This window comes from Bufo bufo, chromosome 5, assembly GCF_905171765.1.
Source record: "Bufo bufo chromosome 5, aBufBuf1.1, whole genome shotgun sequence".
Lineage (NCBI taxonomy): Eukaryota > Metazoa > Chordata > Amphibia > Anura > Bufonidae > Bufo > Bufo bufo.
Genome location: NC_053393.1, coordinates 197,980,719 through 198,006,183, shown reverse-complemented (window position 1 = coordinate 198,006,183; position 25,465 = coordinate 197,980,719). Strand labels below are relative to the sequence as shown.

The window sequence follows — 25,465 nt, the reverse complement described above, 5'->3', positions numbered from 1 at the left end:
TCTCAGGTAGATGTGACTCTTTTCCAGGCCTTGGCTGCAATGATTATGATGCTGGTTCTCAGCAACCACTTACTTTTAGCTGATGAGGGACACACCGCTGACATCACCATTTCTGTCACCATTTTATGCTGCCCTCAGTACGGTCAGCATAAAGTTGATGACAGGTTCCCTTTAAGTTTTTGTAGGTGAAAAGTTTGTTTGAGCTTCTGTCATAACTAGACTTTCACAAGCCTAGAGATGCATCTGAAACTGGAAAGCAAGCAGGGAATTTAGCACTTGTACGCTGATATTAGTGTTAATGGAGGTCAGTGCAGATGTTTGTGTCTGTCGGGATCTTGTCATTTTCATTCGGCTCTACAGAACAATAAAGAGGCCTGGCCTGGACAACTGTGCCAAGACCAGTAAGGCAATAATGAAAAGACATGCTTTAAAATCCGTGCCAGTTACAGTGATGGTTTTGCTTGTCTGTACATAGAGATTCCTTTTATATGTTTCTTGGTGTAAAAGTAGAGATGTATTTGGCTCATAATGGATTATTGATTGGCCTGAGAGCAGCAGAGGCCCTGAGGTCGTGTCATCAATGGTACTTACTCTTCCAATAGTGAATGCATCGTTTCATACATCAATTTGGGATCTGAATAATGAACTACCAATTGTTTCTGTTTTGCTGTTTTAACGTTGGAGGTCTTCATTTTATGTGGATTGAATAGTGTTTTTTTTGTTTGTTTTTTATGTATAAAGACTGTGAAAGAGCATGTACATTAGTCATTGGCTCAGTATAGTAACACTATTGATTGATCAGACGGCTATAATGTTGGTATATATCAGCAGCACGACCGCAAGTCTAATTACCCAAATTCACAGCGTCATAGTGTTGGGCATATGCATTATGATTTATAATAGAATAGTAAAAAATGTTTAGTGTTACTAGGAATATATAGCGAAGGCGGAGTTCACATCTGCGTTTTTTTTTTTTTTAAATCTATTCTTCAGTCCGTCTCACACATCTGAAATTCGCCATTCAGTCCGTTTTTAATGGATCAGCGTTTTTCGGTTCATCTGACAGAACAGAATAACTAACTGAAAAGTCAGCGCAGATGTGAATTCAGCCCTAGCTATTTTTTCCTGGCCTAAAATAGACTTTTAATATCTCAGGTCGATTTCAAGGTAATTGAGTCTTGACTAGTGGTAGGACAACTATTTGCACTGGGAACTCTTCTTGGGTGGGTTATTAATTGTGGGCATTTTTATTTTTGTGGTCTGTCCATCAAAGTTCACAAAAGACAATTGGGAGGCTTTAATACTATTTCATACTACACTTTTCTACTGTAACTGGGGCTGCACTGGTCTGCCCAGTACAAGTGACAATTGTAAACATATGCCAGATGATCCAAAACCAGTTAAGAAAAGCCTCAATTTTTTAAGTTTTATATTTTTTTTTTTACCATATCTCAATTATTTGGTCTGCTTTTTTTTTTTTTTTTTTTCAGATACATTTTTTATTTTTTATTTTTACTTAATTTTTTACTTGTCCGGGGTTTACAAAAATAGAACTATCAACGGACACTGACGACAAGCCAATGTGATTTGGGTCTGTCACATATATATTACAATGCAGGCATGTGACCAAAGAACATATTGCCCATGGTTTTATTGTGTACATATGACTGCTTCTTTCCGGCACTGGGGACCTTGGCAGGATTCACATTTTCTTCCCTTAACGATTTTTAATTGCCCAAGACTTGAAATTAAACCATAACTGAGATGTAAGAATTAGTTTTCTGACATTTAGATCTAGGTTGTATATGTGTTTTGCAGATATTATGGTATGCATATAGTAAACCTTCCAATGAAAGGTAAGGCTGCATTCACACTCTGTATGTTCCGGGAAAGCTCTCAGCATATGAACCAAAGATATCCATATGTCCTCATTTACTTGACAAGAGGCCTCCTTTAAAAGGCATAATTGAATATACTGATTATACAGGCATCCTTGCTCAGTGTTTTTATTAGTATTTTTTTTACGTTTGTTAAGATGAAAGCCTCCAGTGTGCAGGCAACAGCAATAATATTCCACCGAAAACGCTGCCTCCTCTCTGCCCCCAATACATCTCAGTGGGAGGTGGCACGGAGGATTGCAGTGCAAGGACATGTCCATTCTCGCGGCTTTAAGCCAGAGCTCCATGATCCTCATCGCAGCCTCCTATTGAGATGTATAGGGGGCAGACAGGACACGGCTGCCGGCAGGTTTCCGTGACATTTCGGCACAGCTGTCCACACCAACATTTCGCTGTAAAACCTGCTGTGTGAGCTGACCCTAATGGGCGACATAGGGATCTATCAGAGTTCTATGTCAGGAAATCCTCTCAACCTATACCTAGCACAGTGTGAGTGCACACTTTACTCCCATATAGGCCAGTTTTAGTATACTAGTATAGTTACTAGTTTTAGTATACAGCGGTTTACATAGCATTAATGATGTAACTGTAAGAAAATTGAAGCTAAGGCGTATATAAATGAAATTCAAGTATAGTAAATATCATCTTGGACCATTGAATGGGAATTCTTCCCTTGGTTTTTCTTTGCTAAAACATTTAAATGTCCGATTTTTGGAAAGCAATGTGCACTTGCAAACACAAGCAGTTCTCCCTGATTTTTCATGCTTTCCATTTTATTAACCTCTGTTTTAATAATGAAGAATAGTGACATGTATTTTTCTCTTTTTTATGCAGGGATCCATCTGTGTTACACATTGGTGCAGGTCTGTGAAGCTTGGTGTGGCCGTTATGCTTGTTAAATAGCATACCACTAAATACAGAAGTCACCTGCCAGTTACTCCTGGATAGGCGTTGGATTTCCTACCTGATGTTTTGCTGGTAATGAAACAAAGGAAACAGTTTGACATGGAACTACGTGAATCAGCTGCTAAGTCAAGTAAAAATGATATGGACGACGACAAACCAACCAGTTTTAGTTGTGTTATATGTGGGAAAAGTTTCCCTTTCCAGAGCTCCCTCTCTCAGCACATGAGAAAGCATACAGGGGAAAAGCCATATAAATGTCCTTACTGTGACCATAGGGCTGCACAGAAAGGAAACTTGAAGATACACCTCCGAACCCACAGGACTGGTACACTTGGCCAGGTTAATGATGCTGAAATGGGCGATTCACATGTTGGAGAGTTAGGTGCTTCGGAAGGTATGGGCGTATGTGCAAGTCCTACAAAAAGCACCTCTGCTTGTAACAAAATTCTCAATGGCTCCCTCCAAATGGAGGACTCCGATATAGTCGATGACGACACACTAGGTGACTACAACTGTATGTTTTGCAAAAGCAAGTACGACCGTAGGAAGGAGCTTGATCAACATCTCATACAAGTGCACAAGCCATATAAATGCAGGTTTTGCAATTACATGACTTTACGAGAGGAAACTTTGTTAAACCACATTGAGAAAGACCATATCACGACAGCAATTCCTTTGAATCGCGATGCTTACTCTGAAAATGGTAAAGGTGAACATAATTCTGGTGAGTTCCCTTGTGAAATCTGTGGCCAGGCTTTTGGTCAAGCATGGTTCCTTAAAGCTCATATGAAAAAGCATCGGGGATCCTTTGACCATGGTTGCCATATATGTGGCAGGAGATTTAAAGAGCCTTGGTTTCTAAAAAACCACATGAAATCTCACGGCCCCAAGACTGGGAACAAAAACAAACCCAAATCGGAAAGTGAACAAGTAGCCACTATAAATGATGTTGTTCAGGAAGAAACGATAGTGACCGGTTTATGTCTTTATGAAGTTTGTGTGAAATGTGGAAATTTGTTTACAAATCTTGAAAGCCTTAGCGCACACAATTTGATCCACTGCAAAATGGAAGAACACGCTGAAGACAAAACGGTGCTCCAACGTGAGATATTACACAATGCAAGTTCAGAGGCACCTCCCTCCAAACAATGTTTCTTAGACTATCTGAAATTGAAACCTTTAGGAGATGCACCTAAAAGTACAGATGAAGAACAGGGGAAGAGAGTACCTGAATTTGACCCAGTCAATAGCTATCAAGCTTGGCAGCTGGCCACCAGAGGCAAAGTTGCAGAACCAACGGAGTATGTCAAGTACTTGGGATGGGATGAAACCTTGGCTGATGCAGATGTCTCTTATGATAGAGATAAAGGTGAATATGTCCTTGTCAATCAGGAGAAGCGTAAACGGGAGCCCGAAAGTAACAATGCCAGCAATCCAAAGAGACGTAGCTGCTCAAGTGGAAGCCGCACAGAGAAAAGCAGCATGCAGCCTGGAGAAAATGTTGTGGAGACACCTAATGATTTAGAATTTAGACCTCCTTCACGTCAGAGCCGCAGAGCCTCTCAGAACAAATCTACCGAATGCTTTGAGTGTGGAAAGATTTTCAGGACGTACCATCAAATGGTGCTTCATTCCAGGGTTCATCGAAAAGAGCGTACAAGTCTGAGTGAGAGTGGTTCCTTTTCTCAGCATGACAGAGATGGATCAAATAGCGAGGGTGACTCTGCTAGTAGACCCAGTAGTCCTGACTCTGCTTCTGCTCCAGAAGACTCTTTGGCATATGGCATTGGGGATGACGGAGCTGATAATGATAGCTTTGAGGAAGCAACCACATCATCACCAGGTAATGGAGTTGTTTATAGTCCCAACACTGTCAAATGGAGATGGTGAAAAACTGCTGCTACATTTTAATGATTTTGTTTTTGCTCAATCAAGTGGTATGTAAGAAGCTCCACCTAGCAGAGGCTGCAGCTAGCCGACACTTTATTGTTTACCGTATGGTTATAGAGATGTTTTTGAAATTTCATTGTTATAAGGCTACATTCACACGACTGTGGACTGTTGCTGCATTCTGCAAACTGTGGATTCGCAAAACACATATGCCACCTATGCGCATTATAGAAATGCCTATTCTTGTTTGCAAAACGGACACCTGAGGGGTTAATTGCCACGGTTCGGCAGATTGCATGCTCTGTTATTGAGGCCGGGTATGTGATATCACTGCCTCCTATACTTGAATTAATGTATTAATTACATTCATTGGTGGCGCAGTGCGCCCCCCCTCCTTATTATAAATTATAACCATTGGAGGTGCAGTGCGCCCCCCCCCCCCCCCCCAGTATTATTATCATTGGTGGTGCAGTGGCCACAGGTGCACACCCCCCCCCCCCATTGTTATATTTATTGGTGGCAGTGGCCACAGGGTCCCCGCCTTTTCATTGGTGGTACAGTGGCAATTCTGATCGGAGCCCCAGCAGTGTAATCCTGGGGCTCTGATCGGTTACCATGGCAGCCAGGATGCTACTGAAGCCCTAGATGCAATGGTAAGCTCCCTGTTGCTGTGTGCATAAAGCAGCAGGACAAGGGTTCTAGCCCCCAAGGGGGCTAATAATAAATAAAAAGTAAAAAAAAACACCAAAATACAAAAATGTTAAATCGCCCCCCTTTCCCAATTTTACATAAAAATTTACAAACAATAAAAAATAACGATATTACATATCACTGTGCCCGAAAAAGTGTGAACTATTAAAATATTTAAAAAAAAATTAAAACCGCGGGATTCCCCATTTTTAGTCTTCTTGTACCCCCAAAAAATAGGATAGAATATTATGGGCCGGACGTTCCATAAAATATGGAATGCACGCGGCTTTTTGCTGGCTTTTTTTTTTTTTTTTTCTCCACCTGCATTGTATAGAGTATCGCAATACCTTTTTATAGTATCGAAATCTAATCTAAATTTTGGTATCGTGAAAACCCTAGTGCATACACTCATTATATAAAAATGAATTTCTGGACCTCTATAGGTGCCAGACCGTCATATTCTCTGGATTGTTAGATGGTGATGAAATCGAACTAAAATATTCTGTTGTAACGCTGGTTTTTAATTAGAGAAATTTCCTAGTTGGTTAGCATAGTTTCCGGCCTTGTGAAATTTCTCAATACAGTTTTTGTGCAGGATTAACCATTGTGAAAAACTTCACACTGTCAACATAAATCCTGAATGACATGTATAGCATACCGCCATACCCCTTTATGTTGTGAAAGACACCTGTGCAAGCGCAGCCCAGCACTTTGCACTTAAAGGGTAACTGTCATATTTTCTTTTATTTGCTAGTTTTAGAGCTAGGCATGTATACCTGAGTTAGTCTGTCAATGATTGCCAAAAGATCTGTAATTACCTTATAATAACAGCTTTCATTAATGTCCTCTGTCCCTTTCCACTGCTCCCTTAAAGGGGTTATCTCATCTTAGACAATGGGGGCATATCGCTAAGATATGCCTCCATTGCCTGATAGGTGCGGGTCCCACCTCTGTGACCCGCACCTACATGGAGAACGGAGCCGGGGAAAGTTGTGGCTGGAGGACCCCAGGTTTCTCCCATTGAAGTGAGTGGGAGCGCACCGCGCCCATTCATTTCTATGGGGCCGACAATTTTTGGCGGCTCCATAGCAATGAATGGAGGGCGGCTGCGCATGTGCGGTGTGCCCTCCTCAACTTTCTCCACTCCATTCTCCTTGTAGGTGCGGGTCCCAGAGGTGGGACCCGCACCTATCAGACAACGGGTGCATATCCCAGCGATATGCCCCCATTGTTTAAGATGGAATAACCCCTTTTAAAGACCGTTACAACTTAAAGGGGTTCTGCACTTTCATTTAACTGATCTATCCTCTGGATAGATCATCAGCTTCTGATCGGCGGGGGTCCGACACCTGGGACCCCCGCGATCAGCTGTTTGAGAAGGCAGCGCCGCGGCCTTCTCACTGTTTACCGCCGGCCCACTGACCTAACGACTAGTATCAACGAGCGTGGGCGCGGCTAAGCTCTGTTCACTTGAATGGAGCTTAGCCACGCCCATGCTAGTTGATACTAGGAGTGACGTCAGTGGGTCGGCGGTAAACAGTGAGAAGGCCGCGGCGCTACTGGAGCGCCGCTGCCTTCTCAAACAGCTGATCGGCGGGGGTCCCGGGTGTCGGACCCCCGCAGATCAGAAGCTGATGATCTATGCAGAGGATAGATCATCAGTTAAATTAAAGTGCAGAACCCCTTTAATGTAAACAGAAGACAGAGGGGCAGTCCTTCACACTTCATGCCTGCATTAGGCTTCAGAGTGAGGAGGCGTGTCTCTCAGTAATCCAATTTGATTGGCTGGTAGGAAGCTGCTGCCTACAGCAAGTGTGTATGGGAAGTGAGGGAGGCAGTTTTGGCCTCAGAGAACTGGCAGAGGAGTCATCTTGAGAAGCTCCTCCTATTGTAAATGTTTAAACAGCCGTAACTAAGGGAAAAACTCAAGGAAAACTGGTATGTCAAGAAACTAAAGACTGCTTTATGCATAATGCTACTGCAGCAGTAACATCTGCTAAAATAGATTTATTTATTTTTATGAAAACTTGACCGTTACACTTTAAATGGCATGAACACCTTCATTGAATTTTGCATCAAAGGCTATATTCCCGCATCTCAGATTCAATTTGACTTATATTATACAAGAGTATCTGCAATTAGAGGCTGCCCGTGGATTTCAGTTGCAGATTTTCTCGAGGATTAGCCCGGATGTCATTCAGGTAGGCTAATCTGTGGCTTTTCTATGTAGAATATAGAGCATGCCACACATTCTGCTCGCTTCATACCCCACTCACTTGCATTGGGTGCAGGATGTCAGTGGATTTAATATAGTTGTGGAATCCATTCCTAAATTTATATGAGATCATGGGAACATAGCTTTATGTTGTGTAAGAGGGGGGAAAAAAAGCATGTTTGTGCCTGAATCTCTGACCCAAGCAGATCCGTAAAAGGGTTTTCCGGAGATATTGATGACCTATTCTCAGGATTGGTCATTGGTAATAGATGGGTGGGAGTCTGACACCCCCACAATCAGCTGTTTTCAGTCTCCATGCCAGTGTACTGCAACGCCATTCGAGTGAAGTACTTTCATTTTGGGCCCATGCACATGGCCATACTTTCTGTCCTATTCTGATCCGCAGATTTTGCGGATCGGATGCGGACACGGACCCGTTCATTTAGAAAGATAGAACATGTCCATTCTGCAGACAAGGATATGATATTTCTAGGGTGGGGGAATGGCAGCATGCCCTCGGCCAGGATCTGTGTTTTGCGGATCCCCGATTTGCAATCTGCAAAACACTTCGGGCTCTTTCACACAAGCGGATCCTGTGCATGGAATCTGCTGCTTGAAAGACAGCCAAGCCCCATCCCGGACAGCAGAGACACGGAGCACTAACATGATTGATAATGCTCTGTGCCTCTCTGTGATCTTTTTACTACAAAATCACGGTGACAACTTTATCTCACACTGATTTTGTAGTAAAAAGGTCACAGAGAGGCACAGAGCATTATCAATCATGGAGCGGGGCTTGGCTCTTTCACGCGGCGGATTCCACGCACTGGATCCACTCGTGTGCACGAGCCCTTACGTGAATGGGAGCTGAGCTGACGTCTCACTGGACAGAGCCCTGCTTTTCCTCAGCTCTGAATGGTGATAGAACATAAGATTAGATTTTTATTACACTTTTTCCAAATGTTTATAAATTCCTATTTTAATACATAAATTATTTAATAAATATTTATTTATTTTTATTTTTTTAAGCCACAGGTGGAGTCGGTAAATTTTGTACCAGCTTTGACTCCATAACCCAGCATACATGGCATTTAATCCGCAATCTAAATGCTCATATCTAGAGAAAAATCAGCAAAAATTAAAAGATCAAAAATATTGTCTTTCCCGTTTGTGGCAGGGGAGGTTTTATAGCAGAAGTTGAAGTATCTCCCCCTGGGGTTAATGAAAGGCTGTACCAGGATGAGATCTTTGTTCTGGCTGTCGCTTCCATCTTCTCCCTCCCACCATTACTTTACCAGAGTGCACTGCATCCAATATTGCACCTACAGCTTTGGTATAGTTTAGGAGGCGGTGGGGTCACAGGAGCTTTTCTTCATGCTATAACCCCCTGCATAAATGACTGCACATTTTGAGCGTATTCCTTCTAGGTGTTGTGTGTCTCAGGCTCTACTTATGTCAGTCTTTTATCCACAAGCAGGAATGCATTTCACAAAACTATTTCACAAAAGTTTAAGCTTTGATGCAAAATTGCATGAAGGTGCCATGACTGTAAAGTGCTGTGTGGCATTTGCTTTCTACAGGGAGACCCACGAGAAAGTAGCCCGCCTCCAGTGACAGTATGACAAGATGAACGAGCAAGTGTGTTTTTTGTTTTGTTTTGTTTTTTCTTCTTCTATTACCAAGAAGTCACAAAAGATGCTGTAAGTGGTCCCCGTTCACGTCTATACATCTTTGGGCACATCGGATTATGTTGGCTGATCCGGCTTGTGATGCTTTGTGATGTTTTCCTTGAGTTCATCCAGGGGTTGTGGATCGTTAGTAGACAGATGCAAATCACATGTGGACAAGTCTGGGGACCGTGGTGGCCATAACCCCCAGTTCGCAGTTCGCACCTCCCATAAACAGTTCATGAACCCGTGTCGGTGAGTTCTGTGAGGTGCGGCATGTTGCCCCGTCTTGTTGGAAAAAGCAGGACATTGTTTCTTCTGCAGCATCACTGGTGAAGAGCTGCAAACCGTATCGGCCAACGTAATCCGACCTACCCAAAGATGCAGAGATGTGAACAGGGACCGCTTTCAGCATCTTTTGTGACTTGTGGGTAATTGAAAAAAAAAAAAAATTAAAATCCACTTGTTCGTTCATCTTGTCATACGATCGCAGGAGGGGTATGAGTATGGGGTGTAACCTGATTTCTCTTTACATTTTTATATATTTTATTATTTAGATTTAAAGGTAAGTTGTAGCACACATGCCCCTGGTAGTTAAAGGGTTAAAATAATATCACTGTCACGTAAAAAGCTATTAAAACATGCCCAATATCCTACTTGGACTGCTGAAATAGTTATCTTAACAGAAAGTCGGACACTTGGGTAATAAATAGGTGTACGATATTTTTCTGAATAATGCTGAAGAAAGGGGAGTTCGTCTTCACTGGTGAAGGCTTTAAAGCGGAAGGGTCAGGATTCCAGGGTAAAAGTAATCTAGCTCATCTTACCAATGTTAAAGTGTTCCAGATGTTCTCTATATGAACGTAAATGCTTTCAAGCTGAAACGAGATCTTTTCAGCTTGAAAGCAGACACAGCTGGCCGGCTCTATTCTCTACGGCCTCAGCCTTGACGTGATGGGGTATAGACGAGTGCAATGTCAATCTCTAAAAGGGGCATTCCACTTCCAGGCTGTACTCTCTGTCTGATTTCTTCTTGTGTCTCCCGATACCTGTTATCCCTCTGTCCGGTGTGATGACCAGGCCGCTGCGGAATTGCCTCTCTGTAGTGACCGCCATGTTTTGGATGCTTCCAATAACTTCCATTGACCGGGTTGTTCTAGGCCTCGCTGCCCAATTTCATCTTTCAGAATATTTCATTCTTAGGCTGGAATTGCACATGTAGGGGGACATTTACTAAGACTGGCGATTTAGATGCCGGTCTTAGTTCATATCCGCTGCCGCTTGATGCGCCCAAGTTATGTAGAGGTGCCAGCCTCTACATAACTTGGGAGCTTTACTGGCAGCTGTGCGACTTGCTTAGGGAGCTGGCGTAGATGTCATTTTTCTATGGCAAACAAAACGGACCTAGAAAATGATGAATCAGACTGGTCTGGCGTAAAGCAGTTTTTTTTTAATGCTTTCTAAATGCTGTTAAGAACAGCTCAGGCAAGATGGCCGCCCCCATAATCAAGTTCAGGAAATAGAATAAAAAAAAAAAAATCTATAACCAGAAAATAAAAACTGAAAAAGGATGTGTTGCAATCTGGTTTTAACTGGCAGACATTGTAAGTCACATGGCTTTCAGCCACTTTGAAGAAGGTTCGGGCTGCGGTGTTAAATTACTGTGGGGGTCAAGGTATATGCGAAGATGCACTAAATGTGCTTGGAGTTCCAAATTCTAGACTAAGAAGCAGATAAAGTAGGCCACAATGCAGACTGCAGTGGTGGAGCTGCCTGGAGCAGCCTACATAATGGGGGAGGGGGCTTTATAGAACTTTGTGAAAGAAGAAACATCTGTGTCCAGGACATCTGCCTCTTACCTTGAACTGGCTGTGACCCCCACATGAAGCTGCTGCCCGGCACAGTTTCCAGCTCTCCACACATTTTCAAGAGAACTCTGTGAAAACTTGATTGGTGGGTTCTGTGATCATTTTATTCCCATGGAATCCATTGACTTGTTTGAGAACCTCGGCAGTGAGACAGAAACTCTCCAGATGTCTTCAGAGGTATCCATAGACTTGTGTGGACCAGACATATTCCAGGAGTTTCCTTTTGGCTGTTACCCCCCCTTAAGCTGTGTTCTCTGCAAAAGTCTCCACCCTACAGACAGGTAAGTGCTTTCTCATCTGCCGTTTTTAAAGACTACTTAGTAGTGAATCATAACGAGAGGGGAAATATATAGAAAAGGTCCCTCCTCTGGTTTGGACTTCAGAAAATTGAGTAAAAAAATCTGCTTTGAAACGGCACATGTGAAAGCACATTATGGCTGCCCACTCATACACTTTAAAATTCTAAAGAGTATTTTCCAGTTTGTAGATCCTCTCAGGTATCCTGGGTTATCAACATCCGATCGATGGGAGTCCACCTCCTGGCACCCCAACCGATCAACAAAACATTGGATGGAGCCAGAAGCAGAAGGCTTCATCCACTGTGTAGTCACTAGAGATGTTGCATCCAAAGTCGCTTCGTTCATACCTTCGGAATACTACTGTACGGAGATCCGTATCTTTACAGTTTTAGGCCTCATGCACACGCCCGTGTTCCGCGGCCAAGAGCGGTCCGTGGTAACCTGGCCAGGATTCCTTCTGACAGCAGGAGCGCACGGCGTCATTGGTTGCTATGATCTATACCAGTGTATCACTGTACAGCAGCGGCGGCATGAAGCGCACGGCGTCATAGCAACCAATGACGCCGTGCGCTCCTGCTGTCAGCAGGAATCCCGGCTGGTTTACCACGGACCGCTCTCGGCCACAGAACATGGCCGTGTGCATGAGGCCTTAGGCCTCATGCACACGACAGTATTTTTTTGCGGTCCGCAAAAAGCTGTTCCGTGATCCGTTTTTGTTTCTGTGTGTCTTCCTTGATTTTTTGGAGGACCACCAGACCTGAAAAGTAAAAAAAAAAAAATCTAAGTCAAGTTTGCCTTGCAAATGATAGTCATGCGCGTCCGCGTCCGTTTTTTTTCCTATCTTGTGTGCCTCCGTGTTTTTTCACGGACCCATTGACTTGAATGGGTCCGCGAACCGTTGTCCGTGAAAAAAATAGGACCGGTCATATTTTTTTGACTGACTGGAAACACGGACGCGGATGAAAAACGGTGCATTATCCGAGTTTTCAATGGGTCCGCAGAAAATCACGGAAAACGGAACAACGGACACGGAACACAACAACAGTCGTGTGCATGAGGCCTTAGAGTGTATGGGCTCCCATGAGCCGAAGTTAGTTATTTGTAAAGTTGTGCGTGACTTTAACCACCTCCGGACCGCCTAACGCAGGATCGCGTTCCGGAGGTGGCAGCCCTGCGCAGAGTCACGCATATATGCGTCATCTCGCGATGGGCGAGATTTCCTGTGAACGCGCGCACACAGGCGCGCGCGCTCACAGGAACGGAAGGTAAGAGAGTTGATCTCCAGCCTGCCAGCGGCGATCGTTCGCTGGCAGGCTGGAGATGTGTTTTTTTTAACCCCTAACAGGTATATTAGACGCTGTTTTGATAACAGCGTCTAATATACCTGCTACCTGGTCCTCTGGTGGTCCCCTTTGTTTGGATCGACCACCAGAGGACACAGGTAGCTCAGTAAAGTAGCACCAAGCACCACTACACTACACTACACCCCCCCCCGTCACTTATTAACCCCTTATTAGCCCCTGATCACCCCTAATCACCCCTGATCACCCCATATAGACTCCCTGATCACCCCCCTGTCATTGATTACCCCCCTGTCATTGATCAACCCCCTGTAAAGCTCCATTCAGACGTCCGCATGATTTTTACGGATCCACTGATAGATGGATCGGATCCGCAAAACGCATCCGGACGTCTGAATGAAGCCTTACAGGGGCGTGATCAATGACTGTGGTGATCACCCCATATAGACTCCCTGATCACCCCCCTGTCATTGATTACCCCCCTGTCATTGATTACCCCCCTGTAAAGCTCCATTCAGACGTCCGCATGATTTTTACGGATCCACTGATAGATGGATCGGATCCGCAAAACGCATCCGGACGTCTGAATGAAGCCTTACAGGGGCATGATCAATGACTGTGGTGATCACCCCATATAGACTCCCTGATCACCCCCCTGTAAAGCTCCATTCAGATGTCCGCATGATTTTTACGGATGCACTGATACATGGATCGGATCCGCAAAACGCATCCGGTCGTCTGAATGAAGCCTTACAGGGGCATGATCAATGACTGTGGTGATCACCCCCCTGTCATTGATTACCCCCCTGTAAAGCTCCATTCAGATGTCCGCATGATTTTTACGGATGCACTGATAGATGGATCGGATCCGCAAAACGCATCCGGACGTCTGAATGAAGCCTTACAGGGGCATGATCAATGACTGTGGTGATCACCCCATATAGACTCCCTGATCACCCCCCTGTCATTGATTACCCCCCTGTCATTGATTACCCCCCTGTAAAGCTCCATTCAGACGTCCGCATGATTTTTACGGATGCACTGATAGATGGATCGGATCCGCAAAACGCATCCGGACGTCTGAATGAAGCCTTACAGGGGCGTGATCAATGACTGTGGTGATCACCCCATATAGACTCCCTGATCACCCCCCTGTCATTGATTACCCCCCTGTAAAGCTCCATTCAGACGTCCGCATGATTTTTACGGATGCACTGATAGATGGATCGGATCCGCAAAACGCATCCGGACGTCTGAATGAAGCCTTACAGGGGCGTGATCAATGACTGTGGTTATCACCCCATATAGACTCCCTGATCACCCCCCTGTCATTGATCACCCCCCTGTCATTGATCAACCCCCCTGTCATTGATCAACCCCCCTGTCATTGATCAACCCCCCTGTCATTGATCAACCCCCCTGTCATTGATCAACCCCCCTGTCATTGATCAACCCCCCTGTCATTGATCACCCCTCTGTAAGGCTCCATTCAGATATTTTTTTGGCCCAAGTTAGCGGAATTTTATTTTTTTTTTCTTACAAAGTCTCATATTCCACTAACTTGTGTCAAAAAATAAAATCTCACATGAACTCACCATACCCCTCACGGAATCCAAATGCGTAAAATTTTTTAGACATTTATATTCCAGACTTCTTCTCACGCTTTAGGGCCCCTAGAATGCCAGGGCAGTATAAATACCCCACATGTGACCCCATTTCGGAAAGAAGACACCCCCAGGTATTCCGTGAGGGGCATATTGAGTCCATGAAAGATTGAAATTTTTGTCCCAAGTTAGCGGAACGGGAGACTTTGTGAGAAAAAAATAAAAAATATCAATTTCCGCTAACTTGTGCCAAAAAAAAAAAATTTCTATGAACTCGCCATGCCCCTCATTGAATACCTTGGGGTGTCTTCTTTCCAAAATGGGGTCACATGTGGGGTATTTATAATGCCCTGGCATTCTAGGGGCCCCAAAGCGTGAGAAGAAGTCTGGTATCCAAATGTCTAAAAATGCCCTCCTAAAAGGAATTTGGGCACCTTTGCGCATCTAGGCTGCAAAAAAGTGTCACACATCTGGTATCGCCGTACTCAGGAGAAGTTGGGGAATGTGTTTTGGGGTGTCATTTTACATATACCCATGCTGGGTGAGAGAAATATCTTGGTCAAATGCCAACTTTGTATAAAAAAATGGGAAAAGTTGTCTTTTGCCAAGATATTTCTCTCACCCAGCATGGGTATATGTAAAATGACACCCCAAAACACATTCCCCAACGTCTTCTGAATACGGAGATACCACATGTGTGACACTTTTTTGCAGCCTAGGTGGGCAAAGGGGCCCACATTCCAAAGAGCACCTTTAGGATTTCACAGGTCATTTACCTACTTACCACACATTAGGGCCCCTGGAAAATGCCAGGGCAGTATAACTACCCCACAAGTGACCCCATTTTGGAAAGAAGACACCCCAAGGTATTCCGTGAGGGGCATGGCGAGTTCCTAGAATTTTTTATTTTTTGTCACAAGTTAGTGGAAAATGCTTATTTTTTTTTTTTTTTTTTTTTTTCATACAAAGTCTCATATTCCACTAACTTGTGACAAAAAATAAAAAGTTCCATGAACTCACTATGCCCATCAGCGAATACCTTGGGGTCTCTTCTTTCCAAAATGGGGTCACTTGTGGGGTAGTTATACTGCCCTGGCATTCTAGGGGCCCAAATGTGTGGTAAGGAGTTTGAAATCAAATTCTGTAAAAAATGACCTTTGAAATCCGAAAGGTGCTCTTTTGAATATGGGCCCCTTTGCCCACCTAGGCTGCAAAAAAGTGTCACACATCTGGTATCTCCGTAATCGGGAGAAGTTGGGGAATGTGTTTTGGGGTGTCATTTTACATATACCCATGCTGGGTGAGAGAAATATCTTGGCAAAAGACAACTTTTCCCATTTTTTTTATACAAAGTTGGCATTTGACCAAGATATTTATCTCACCCAGCATGGGTATATGTAAAAAGACACCCCAAAACACATTCCTCAACTTCTCCTGAGTACGGAGATACCAGATGTGTGACACTTTTTTGCAGCCTAGGGGGGCAAAGGGGCCCACATTCCAAAGAGCACCTTTCGGATTTCACAGGTCATTTACCTACTTACCACACATTTGGGCCCCTAGAATGCCAGGGCAGTATAACTACCCCACAAGTGACCCCATTTTGGAAAGAAGAGACCCCAAGGTATTCGCTGATGGGCATAGTGAGTTCATGGAAGTTTTTATTTTTTGTCACAAGTTTGTGGAATATGAGACTTTGTATGAAAAAAAAAAAAAAAAAAAAAATCATCATTTTCCACTAACTTGTGACAAAAAATAAAAAATTCTAGGAACTCGCCATGCCCCTCACGGAATACCTTGGGGTGTCTTCTTTCCAAAATGGGGTCACTTGTGGGGTAGTTATACTGCCCTGGTATTCTAGGGGCCCAAATGTGTGGTAAGGAGTTTGAAATCAAATTCAGGAAAAAATGACCTGTGAAATCCGAAAGGTGCTCTTTGGAATATGGGCCCCTTTGCCCACCTAGGCTGCAAAAAAGCGTCACACATCTGGTATCCCCGTACTCAGGAGAAGTTGAGGAATGTGTTTTGGGGTGTCTTTTTACATATACCCATACTGGGTGAGATAAATATCTTGGTCAAATGACAACTTTGTATAAAAAAATGGGAAAAGTTGTCTTTTGCCAAGATATTTCTCTCACCCAGCATGGGTATATATAAAATGACACCCCAAAACACATTCCCCACCTTCTCCTGAGTACGGAGATACCAGATGTGTGACACTTTTTTGCAGCCTAGGTGGGCAAAGGGGCCCATATTCCAAAGAGCACCTTTCGGATTTCACAGGTCATTTTTTACTGAATTTGATTTCAAACTCCTTACCACACATTTGGGCCCCTAGAATGCCAGGGCAGTATAACTACCCCACAAGTGACCCCATTTTGGAAAGAAGAGACCCCAAGATATTCGCTGATGGGCATAGTGAGTTCATAGAACTTTTTATTTTTTGTCACAAGTTAGTGGAATATGAGACTTTGTAAGAAAAAAAAAAAAAAAAAAAAAATCATCATTTTCCGCTAACTTGTGACAAAAAATAAAAAGTTCTATGAACTCACTATGCCCATCAGCGAATACCTTAGGGTGTGTACTTTCAGAAATGGGGTCATTTGTGGGGTGTTTGTACTGTCTGGGCATTGTAGAACCTCAGGAAACATGACAGGTGCTCAGAAAGTCAGAGCGGCTTCAAAAAGCGGAAATTCACATTTTTGTACCATAGTTTGTAAACGCTATAACTTTTACCCAAACCATTTTTTTTTTACCCAAACATTTTTTTTTTATCAAAGACATGTAGAACTATAAATTTAGAGCAAAATTTCTATATGGATCTCGTTTTTTTTTGCAAAATTTTACAACTGAAAGTGAAAAATGTCATTTTTTTGCAAAAAAATCGTTAAATTTCGATTAATAACAAAAAAAGTAAAAATGTCAGCAGCAATGAAATACCACCAAATGAAAGCTCTATTAGTGAGAAGAAAAGGAGGTAAAATTCATTTGGGTGGTAAGTTGCATGACCGAGCAATAAACGGTGAAAGTAGTGTAGGTCAGAAGTGTAAAAAGTGGCCTGGTCTTTCAGGGTGTTTAAGCACTGGGGGCTGAGGTGGTTAAAGGGAGTCTGTCACCAGATTTTGACCTTATAGACCGCTTACATAGCGCTCTAGCACAGCAGTCTATGATTCTAATGGTACCTTTGATGTTTTCTTGTGAAGTTCCCCCAAGGCAAAAACGGACTTTTATTCATATGTAAATTAGGGCTCGCAAGTGCCCAGGGGCAACATTCACCTCGTTGGTGCCCAGGCTGTTCTGCCTCTTTTCGTCATATCCCCACCCCAGCCTCTTCCTCTGCCCGCACCCCTCTTCCTTTGCGTCCTCCTTCTCAAGTTCTCTGCAGCGAGATCCCGCACCTGCGCTCTCCATTGCTTGGCCGGGGCATGCGCAGTAGCTACTGCGATGCCCTGCCCACAATGGGCATCGCAGTGCACATGCCCCGGCAAAGCTATGGATAGTGCAGGCGCGGGATCTCGCTGCAGAGAAGGACGACGCAAAGGAAGAGCGGGGCGGGCAGAGGAAGAGGCTGGGGCGGGGATATATGACGAAAAGAGTCAGAACAGCCTGGGCACCAACGAGGTGAACGCCGCCCCTGGGCACTTGCGAGCCCTAATTTACATATGAATAAAAGTCAGTTTTTGCCTTGGGGGAACTTCACAAGAAAACATCAAAGGTACCATTAGAATCATAGACTGCTATGCTAGAGCGCTATGTAAGCGGTCTATAGGGTCAAAATCTGGTGACAGACTCCCTTTAATTGGTAATTGATTTTTAAAGGGGAAAACCACTTAAGCACTTGAAACTGAACTCTGTTTCGGTTCTGACTAGTACCTCGGCAATCAGAGCCCATAATACTCTACGGAGACTGGCATTTATTTCTATTATGGGCGGCCAATTCTGTTGCGCAAATTGCGGAAGGAACGTGGGAATCATCCGTGTTTTGTGGACCGCAAAATACGGCACGGTTGTGTGCATAAGGCCTTAAGTTTACGTCATCTATAGGATTAGTAAATCTGGGCACTGTGTAAAGCCAGCCTGTGACTGTTTTTGTGTTCATTGATCTTATTTAACCCTTTCCTTTCTGGAGCACACAACGTGGAATGTACACTTTGTTTGGCATTAGTATTTGGCCTCTGTAAATCAGAATACTTATTATTTTATAATTAAAGGCCACCCTCCTGGTGAGGGCACACAAAACACGGAGGGCGAACAGAGCCTGAGGCGGGGTTCACATCACGTTTTTGCCATCCATTTAACGTATACAAAAGATGTGTATGTTAACACATGATAATAGGAGAAAAAAGTGTAAAGAAGTTAAAGCATCCGATAGATATTAGGGGCGGTAGCCCATAATATGTGGAATATCACGATGACGGGCGCGAAGAGGGTGGAAGATCAAAGTCAATATTGGATGAGTAGGAATTAGGACGCCAGTTAATTGGTCACGTGGAGCACAGCTGACACGTTGTGATAGGAAGGTCAGATCTGCCACCTTTGCAGTCTGAGGGCTCAGAGGGCACAACAGGACCCCTGTGGAAAAAATTTATATAACTCTCTTCATAGCGCCACTCCTAGGAAACTGAAGGTATACAGTAAATCAGACTATTAGTATGACAACTTATGTCACTGATGGGAGGGAAAACGTAAAAACTATATATTCGTAATGCAATGTAGTGGGTGAATACGGGCTACATCTAAAAACATAAGGATGAAGCTTATTAAACATTAAAAAGTTGGTAAAAGAAAGGTGTAGAGCTTGCTTCACTGGGGAGGATGTCTGTCTGATAAGGCCTCATGCACACGACCATTGTTGTGTTCCGTTCCGCAAAATGGGGTGCCGTTGTTCCGTGATCCGTTTCCGTTTTTGTTTCCGTGTGTCCTCCTTTATTTTTGGAGGATCACCAGACATGCAAATGATAGGAAAAAAACGGGCGCGGACGCGGATGACAATCTTGTGTGCCTCCGTGTTTTTTCATGGTCCCATTGACTTGAATGGGTCCGCGAACCGTTTTCCGTGAAAAAAAATAGGACAGGTTATATTTTTTTGACTGACTGGAACCACAGATCACGGAAGCGGTTGGCAAACGGTGCATTAGCCGAGTTTTCAACGGACCCGTTGAAAGTCAATGGGTACGCAGAAAATCACGGAACAACGGACATGGAATAAAACAACGGTCGTGTGCATGAGGCCTAAAACTCAAGACTCCTTCAGACAGAGCCCCCACGGCCGGGTCCGCTTTAAGATGTTGAAAATGATGGCAGCTAGATGTCCAGCGTCTGATCAATATTCTTTTTATTCGGTAGACAACACGCTACTTAATGCGTTTAGGGGGTCTCAGACACCCCCTTCTTCATGAGTAATACAATGTAAAAAAATAATACAATAAACACAAATGGCTATATGCTAGTGTGAAAGTAGCCTTAGCCAACATATCCTACTGTGGAGGACATGTCTGAGCCCGAGCACCGCGCCAAGGTTTTTAAAGTAGCTCTGGACCTAATGCTAAACCTACCTGTGCCGTATGGGCAATACCAGGAGCCAGTGGGCAAATTACAGGCGCGCAAGGTCCGACTCAAAGCAAACTCCCAGTTACCTCCAGTATGCAGCTCCTGTAATTTGCCCACTGGCTCCTGGTATTGCCCATATGGCAGAGGTTGGTGAGTGTTAGGTCCCAATCTACTTGAGAAACCTTGGTGCGGTGCTCGGGCTCAGACATGTCCTCTACAGTAGGATATATTGGCTAAACTCTCAATTTTACATCAGAATGAGGGTCTAGTAAGACCGCAGAGTGCACCTGTCTTTGTAAATGTTATTGTTATTTTGTTTGATTGTTTATCACATCCACACAATTGCTATCCTGTGTAGGATGTCCATTGTGGTACTTGTGGTCCGCTCCGGGCATCCTCCATTGTATGCATTTTTGCTGGGGATTGCCATTAGCAGCGGACCACAAGTGCAGGATCTGCCCCCCCGGTATAGATGAGCCACTGCATATGGGGTTGAGCACTTCCTGCTTTTTAATACCACGCCAATTTATAGTTTGTACCTTCTTGCTTTTTCCATTCGGTTCTTTATACAAATGCACTGAATTTCCTATTAGCCGGTTAGCGATTGGCCTGTTTTAGTGCTGTAAATACTTCCGTGAGTTTCTGTGGGGAGGAGGGCGTTTAATTGTTGGCTTCACATATCTCCTCATTGTCATTTAAATAGGTTATTGCTTGAGGGAGAATCACATGTCGGAGAAGGTAAACGGTTGGCTTTATTGCAGCCCCATGTAAATTGGCTACATGACATGTCGACAATTGCCATCTTAATAAGATACGTTTCCTTCAGCTATTTGTGACTTTGTTTTGCACGTCTACTTTTCAGTGCTTCAGTATTTGTCCTGGTGTTTTAAGGCTGGACCACACACAAAGCTGAAACCCTCTTCATAGAATGTGAGCAGGCGCCATCTAGTGGTCTAGTTGAGGGCATACATAATCAGGAGAATGCTTTTCCTGTCCTAATGCAATTTAATTTTAAACCTAACATGTCTAAAGCCATTTGCATTGATTCATAAAGCTGGTAATTCGTCATGATTTTTATTTTGCTCTGGCACGTTGGACGAGTAAGACATTGTTTTCTGAATGTTACAGCACAATCATGAAAGGAAAGGGTGCGGCAGGCACAGCTCGCTCTCCTAATCTGCAAGGAAGGACAGGTTCTTTTACTTTCATCACCAACCTGTGTAGCTTTGGCAGGAAATGAGGGAAATTACCAATTTCTTAGCATTTTACCTCCACCCGCAATGTTCATTTCTTTTGATTTAATTAACCCTGGTTCACCCCAGTAAGGTATTTGTAATGTGATCTGCTAGTTATGTTGTATTATTATTACATATTACTATATTGGTTTATAAAGCAGTGCTCCAGGTGTGGCTGGGAACGTCATGCACGCTGTCCGTGCTCCTTGTACATTGCATCATGTGCTGCAGAAGCCGTTCCTGCTGTCGGCCTTCTCATATTGTGAAGGGTAGGTTCACATCAGTTTAGTTTTTTTAGAAGGGAGACTTCCTGCTGTCAAAAATAATGGATCTCAGATGGAAAAGTCTACAACACATGCAAAATGAGCACAATCAAATAATACATGTTTTTCTGTTCTCATCCGTTAGGAAAAACAAAATGAAACCTTTTTTTTTCCCCCTAAATAACTGTGCATTTATGTATTGCTCTTTTCACTTTTGTGAAGTGGGTGTTATTCGCTATAGGGTTGTTTCGATACCAAAATTTAGATTAGCTTTTGATACCATTAAAAAAGTATTGCGATACTCGATACCATTCAATACCACGTGAAAAAAAAAGCTGCGAGCCTTCCGCATTTTATGGAACATCCGGCCCATAATAGAATAGTCCTCCTATTTTTTGGGGGGACAAGGTGACCTAAAAAATGGCAAATCGTGCGTTTTTTCTTTTACGGCATTCACATCATAGGAGATTTTTTTCAATATTTTAATAGTTTGGACTTTTCGGATGTGGCGATATGTAATATGTTTAATTATTGTTTATATGTAAAATTAGGAAATGGGGTGATTTATACTTAAAGGGCTTCTGTCACTCCACTAAACTCATTATTTATTTTTTGTTTCCTTAAAATCCTTATGCTGCGATTTCTCAATATATAGGGCTATTACTCAGTTTGGTTTAGTAGTTATATCAAAAAACAGACTTTTATAATATGCAAATTACCTCTCTAGCAGCAGGTAGGGCGGCTACCCGCTGCTAGCTGCCGCATCCTCCATTCATAATGACGCCCCCTCCTCATGTTGATTGACAGGGCCAGCGGACGCGCTCGTTCTCTGACTGGCCCTGTATGCATTCAAAATCTGGCGCCGGCGCCGTACCTGTCTTCAGTTGGCGCAGGCGCACTGAGGGGAGGTCGCTTGCTCGGCCGCTCCAACCTCAGTGCGCCTGCGCCGATGACGTCACATGTACACCCGGCGCAGGCGCACTGAGGATGGAGCGGCCGAGTGAGCGTCCTCCACTCAGTGCGCATGCGCCAACTTAAGACCGGCGCGAGATTTAAAACCAACCTACTAAACCAAACTGAGTAATAGCCCTATATATTGAGAAATCGCAGCATAAGGATTTTAAGGAGACAAAAAAAAAAAAGTTTAGTGGAGTGACAGAAGCCCTTTAATATTTTGGTGTGTTGTGTGTTGTGTGTGTGTGTGTGTGTGTGTGTGTGTGTGTGTGTTTTTTTTTTTTTCTTCTTTATTAACTATTTCCCCCTTTAGGGGGCTAGAACCTGGGATCTTTTAATCCCTTGTCCTATTCACCCTAATAGAGCTCTATCAGGGTGAATAGGACTTCACACTGTCCCTGCTACCCTGTGCTTTGTGCACACAGCAGCAGGGAGCTTACCAGGGTAGTGTCCTGGCTGCCATGGTAACCAATCGGAGCCCCAAGATTACACTGCTGGGGCTCTGATCAGAAGCTGCCACTGCACCACTAATGAGGAGGTGAGGGGACGCAGCGCCCTGTCAGAGGTCGGGTGCCGGCAATGTGTTTCTGCCGCCTGTATTTGTAATGTATTAAACGTTAGTTATCATTGGTGGCGCAGTGCGCCTCCCCCTTCCCCCTCCCCATTATTGAAATCATTGGTGGCGCAGCACGCCCTCCCCCCCTCTTCGTTCCCATTGGTGGCAGAGGCAGCACAGGGGGAGGGAGAGACTGCTTCCATATCCCTGTGTTGCTGAGGGAACATGGCCGCGCTGAGAGCAGCGCGCTCATGTTCTCTGATACTGGGCTGTGCAGTAGTGCAGCCTAGTATCGATAAAAGGCAAATCCCGGTATCGTATCGATACCGGGACAAAAGTATTGATTGGGTATCGAAAGTTCGATACCCGAAACAACCCTAATTAGCTATATTAATCAGTTTTGTACACTAGATTTATTAACTGTGATTTTTTTTTTTTTTAAGTCCCAAAAAGGCACAATCTTACATCAGTAGGGAGTGGCATATAGAAACCTGCGGCCCTCCAGCTGTTGTAAAACTACAACTCCCAACATGCCCTGCTGTAGGCTGATAGCTGTAGGCTGTTCTGGCATGCTGGGAGTTGCATTTTTTTTATCTGCACGTACCCAAAAACGCACAGCTATTTCCCAGCATTTCCAACCTGTTGAGCCGGGGCAGGAGCAGCATCAGGATGGCAGAGACGAGGAATCAGTGAGGTTGAGTGTCCTTTTTAAGCCCCTTTGAGCCCACTGCCTCCAATTTTTATTGCACTAGAAAGCTCCTTTAAAGGGAACCTGTCACCTGCAAAACGCATATTAAACCGACCACAGTACCTTACAGTATCCCTCAGTGTGTTGCTAATCATGTTTTTCTCTCCTCTTTGTGTTTCTTCATACTGTTTTAATGTCGGTTGGCGCTGTCTCCGAGTCAGGCTTGATGTGAAGGGGGCAGCGGCCTCCTTGCTTCAAGTAAAGCTAAGCCCGCCCCTTACCCCTCCTCTACAATTAGATGGACATGCTGCCGTGAAGCCGGGATTGCGCTCTTCTAGCGCATGCGCGGTACGCTGCCTGTTACAGCGCAATCCTCACTCACCCGCCTGTATTTAGCTGACTGCGGATGCGCTGGACAGTTCGATCGCGCGCCCGGCCGTCACGCTGTAACAGGCAGCGTACCGCGCATGCGCTGGAAGAGCGTGATCACGGCAGCATGTCCATCTAATTGTAGAGGAGGGGTAAGGGGCGGGCTTAGCTTTACTTGAAGCAAGGAGGCCGCTGCCCCCTTCACATCAAGCCTGACTCGGAGACAGCGCCAACCGACATTAAAACAGTATGAAGAAACACAAAGAGGAGAGAAAAACATGATTAGCAACACACTGAGGGATACTGTAAGGTACTGTGGTCGGTTTAATATGCGTTTTGCAGGTGACAGGTTTCCTTTAAGAAAGCAGCTGGGAACATGTTAAGGGCTCATTCACACAAACGTATTTTCTTTCCGCTTCCGTTCCGTTTTTTTATTTTATTTTTTTGCGGACCGTATGCGGAACCAGTCACTTCAATGTGGCTGTAGAAAATACAGAAGTTACTCCGCGTGCATTCCGTTTCAGTTTGTCCGCATGGCCGTTCCACAAAAAAGTAGTGCATGTCCTATTATTGTCCGCAAATCACGGTCCGAGGCCCCATTCAAGTCAGTGGGTCCGCAAAAAACACGGAACACATCCGTTTTTGTCATCCGTATTTTGTGGATCCATACTTTAGAAATGCTATGCCCAGCCCATATTGCTCATGTGTTTGGTGATTAATAAGTTACGGTTTCTGTATACGGTCCGCAAAAAAAGGATCAAATGCGGAAACCATACGGATATGTTTTGTGCAATAACGGAATGGAAGAGGGCTTAAATCGGAGAAAAAAAAAAACTAAAATACGGAACAATGGATCAGTGAAAAAATGGACCGCAAAACGACGGTCGTGTGCATGAGCCTTAAGGCTTGGATTACACCGTGACACGTTGCACGTCTTTACATCTAAAGCTAGGTCTACACAACGACATTTGACGCGCGATAGATAGGGCACAACTACACTGCCATATTTGTCGCGCGACATTTTGTTGCACTAATGTCGCGGCACAATTTTTATAATGGCAGTCTATGGTGTCGCACTGCAACATGCGACATGCTGCGACGCGACAGTCGCCGAAAAATCCATCTCGAATGGATTTTCTGCGACTGTTGCGTCGCGGTCGCAGCATGTCGCATGTTGCAGTGCGACACCATAGACTGCCATTATAAAAATTGTCGCGCGACAAATGTCGTTGTGTAGACCTAGCCTAATGATCGTCAGCGGGGTTGATGTGCGATGTGACAATTGCAAAAAATCCAACACCGTTTGTTGGTTGCAAGTTGTGCAAGACTTCGCTATGAGCACAATGGCCACTGCGACTTATCTGCAACTTTTCTATCATTTAGTTGTGATTTTACAGCAAAATCGCAGCCCTTGCGCGACAGCGAGTCGCACAAATGTTTTCTGTCGTGAAGCCGTAGTGGGAACCTGCATGAAAAGCTAGCCGGAACAGCGAGCCCCTTTAGGAGACTGGC

General features: G+C 44.2%; 1 protein-coding gene across 9 annotated transcripts in view; it reads left to right on the top strand.

Moving 5' to 3' along the window:
• ZNF516 (zinc finger protein 516) overlaps positions 1–25,465 on the top strand; it is a 103,852-nt gene that overhangs the window by 55,145 nt on the left and 23,242 nt on the right. For all 9 annotated transcript variants that reach the window (XM_040434232.1, XM_040434234.1, XM_040434238.1 and 6 more), the window contains one exon: positions 2,733–4,647. In XM_040434232.1, the coding sequence (XP_040290166.1) occupies positions 2,880–4,647 (1,768 nt within the window). In that variant the 5' untranslated portion in view covers positions 2,733–2,879. The remainder of the gene's footprint in view (positions 1–2,732; positions 4,648–25,465) is intronic.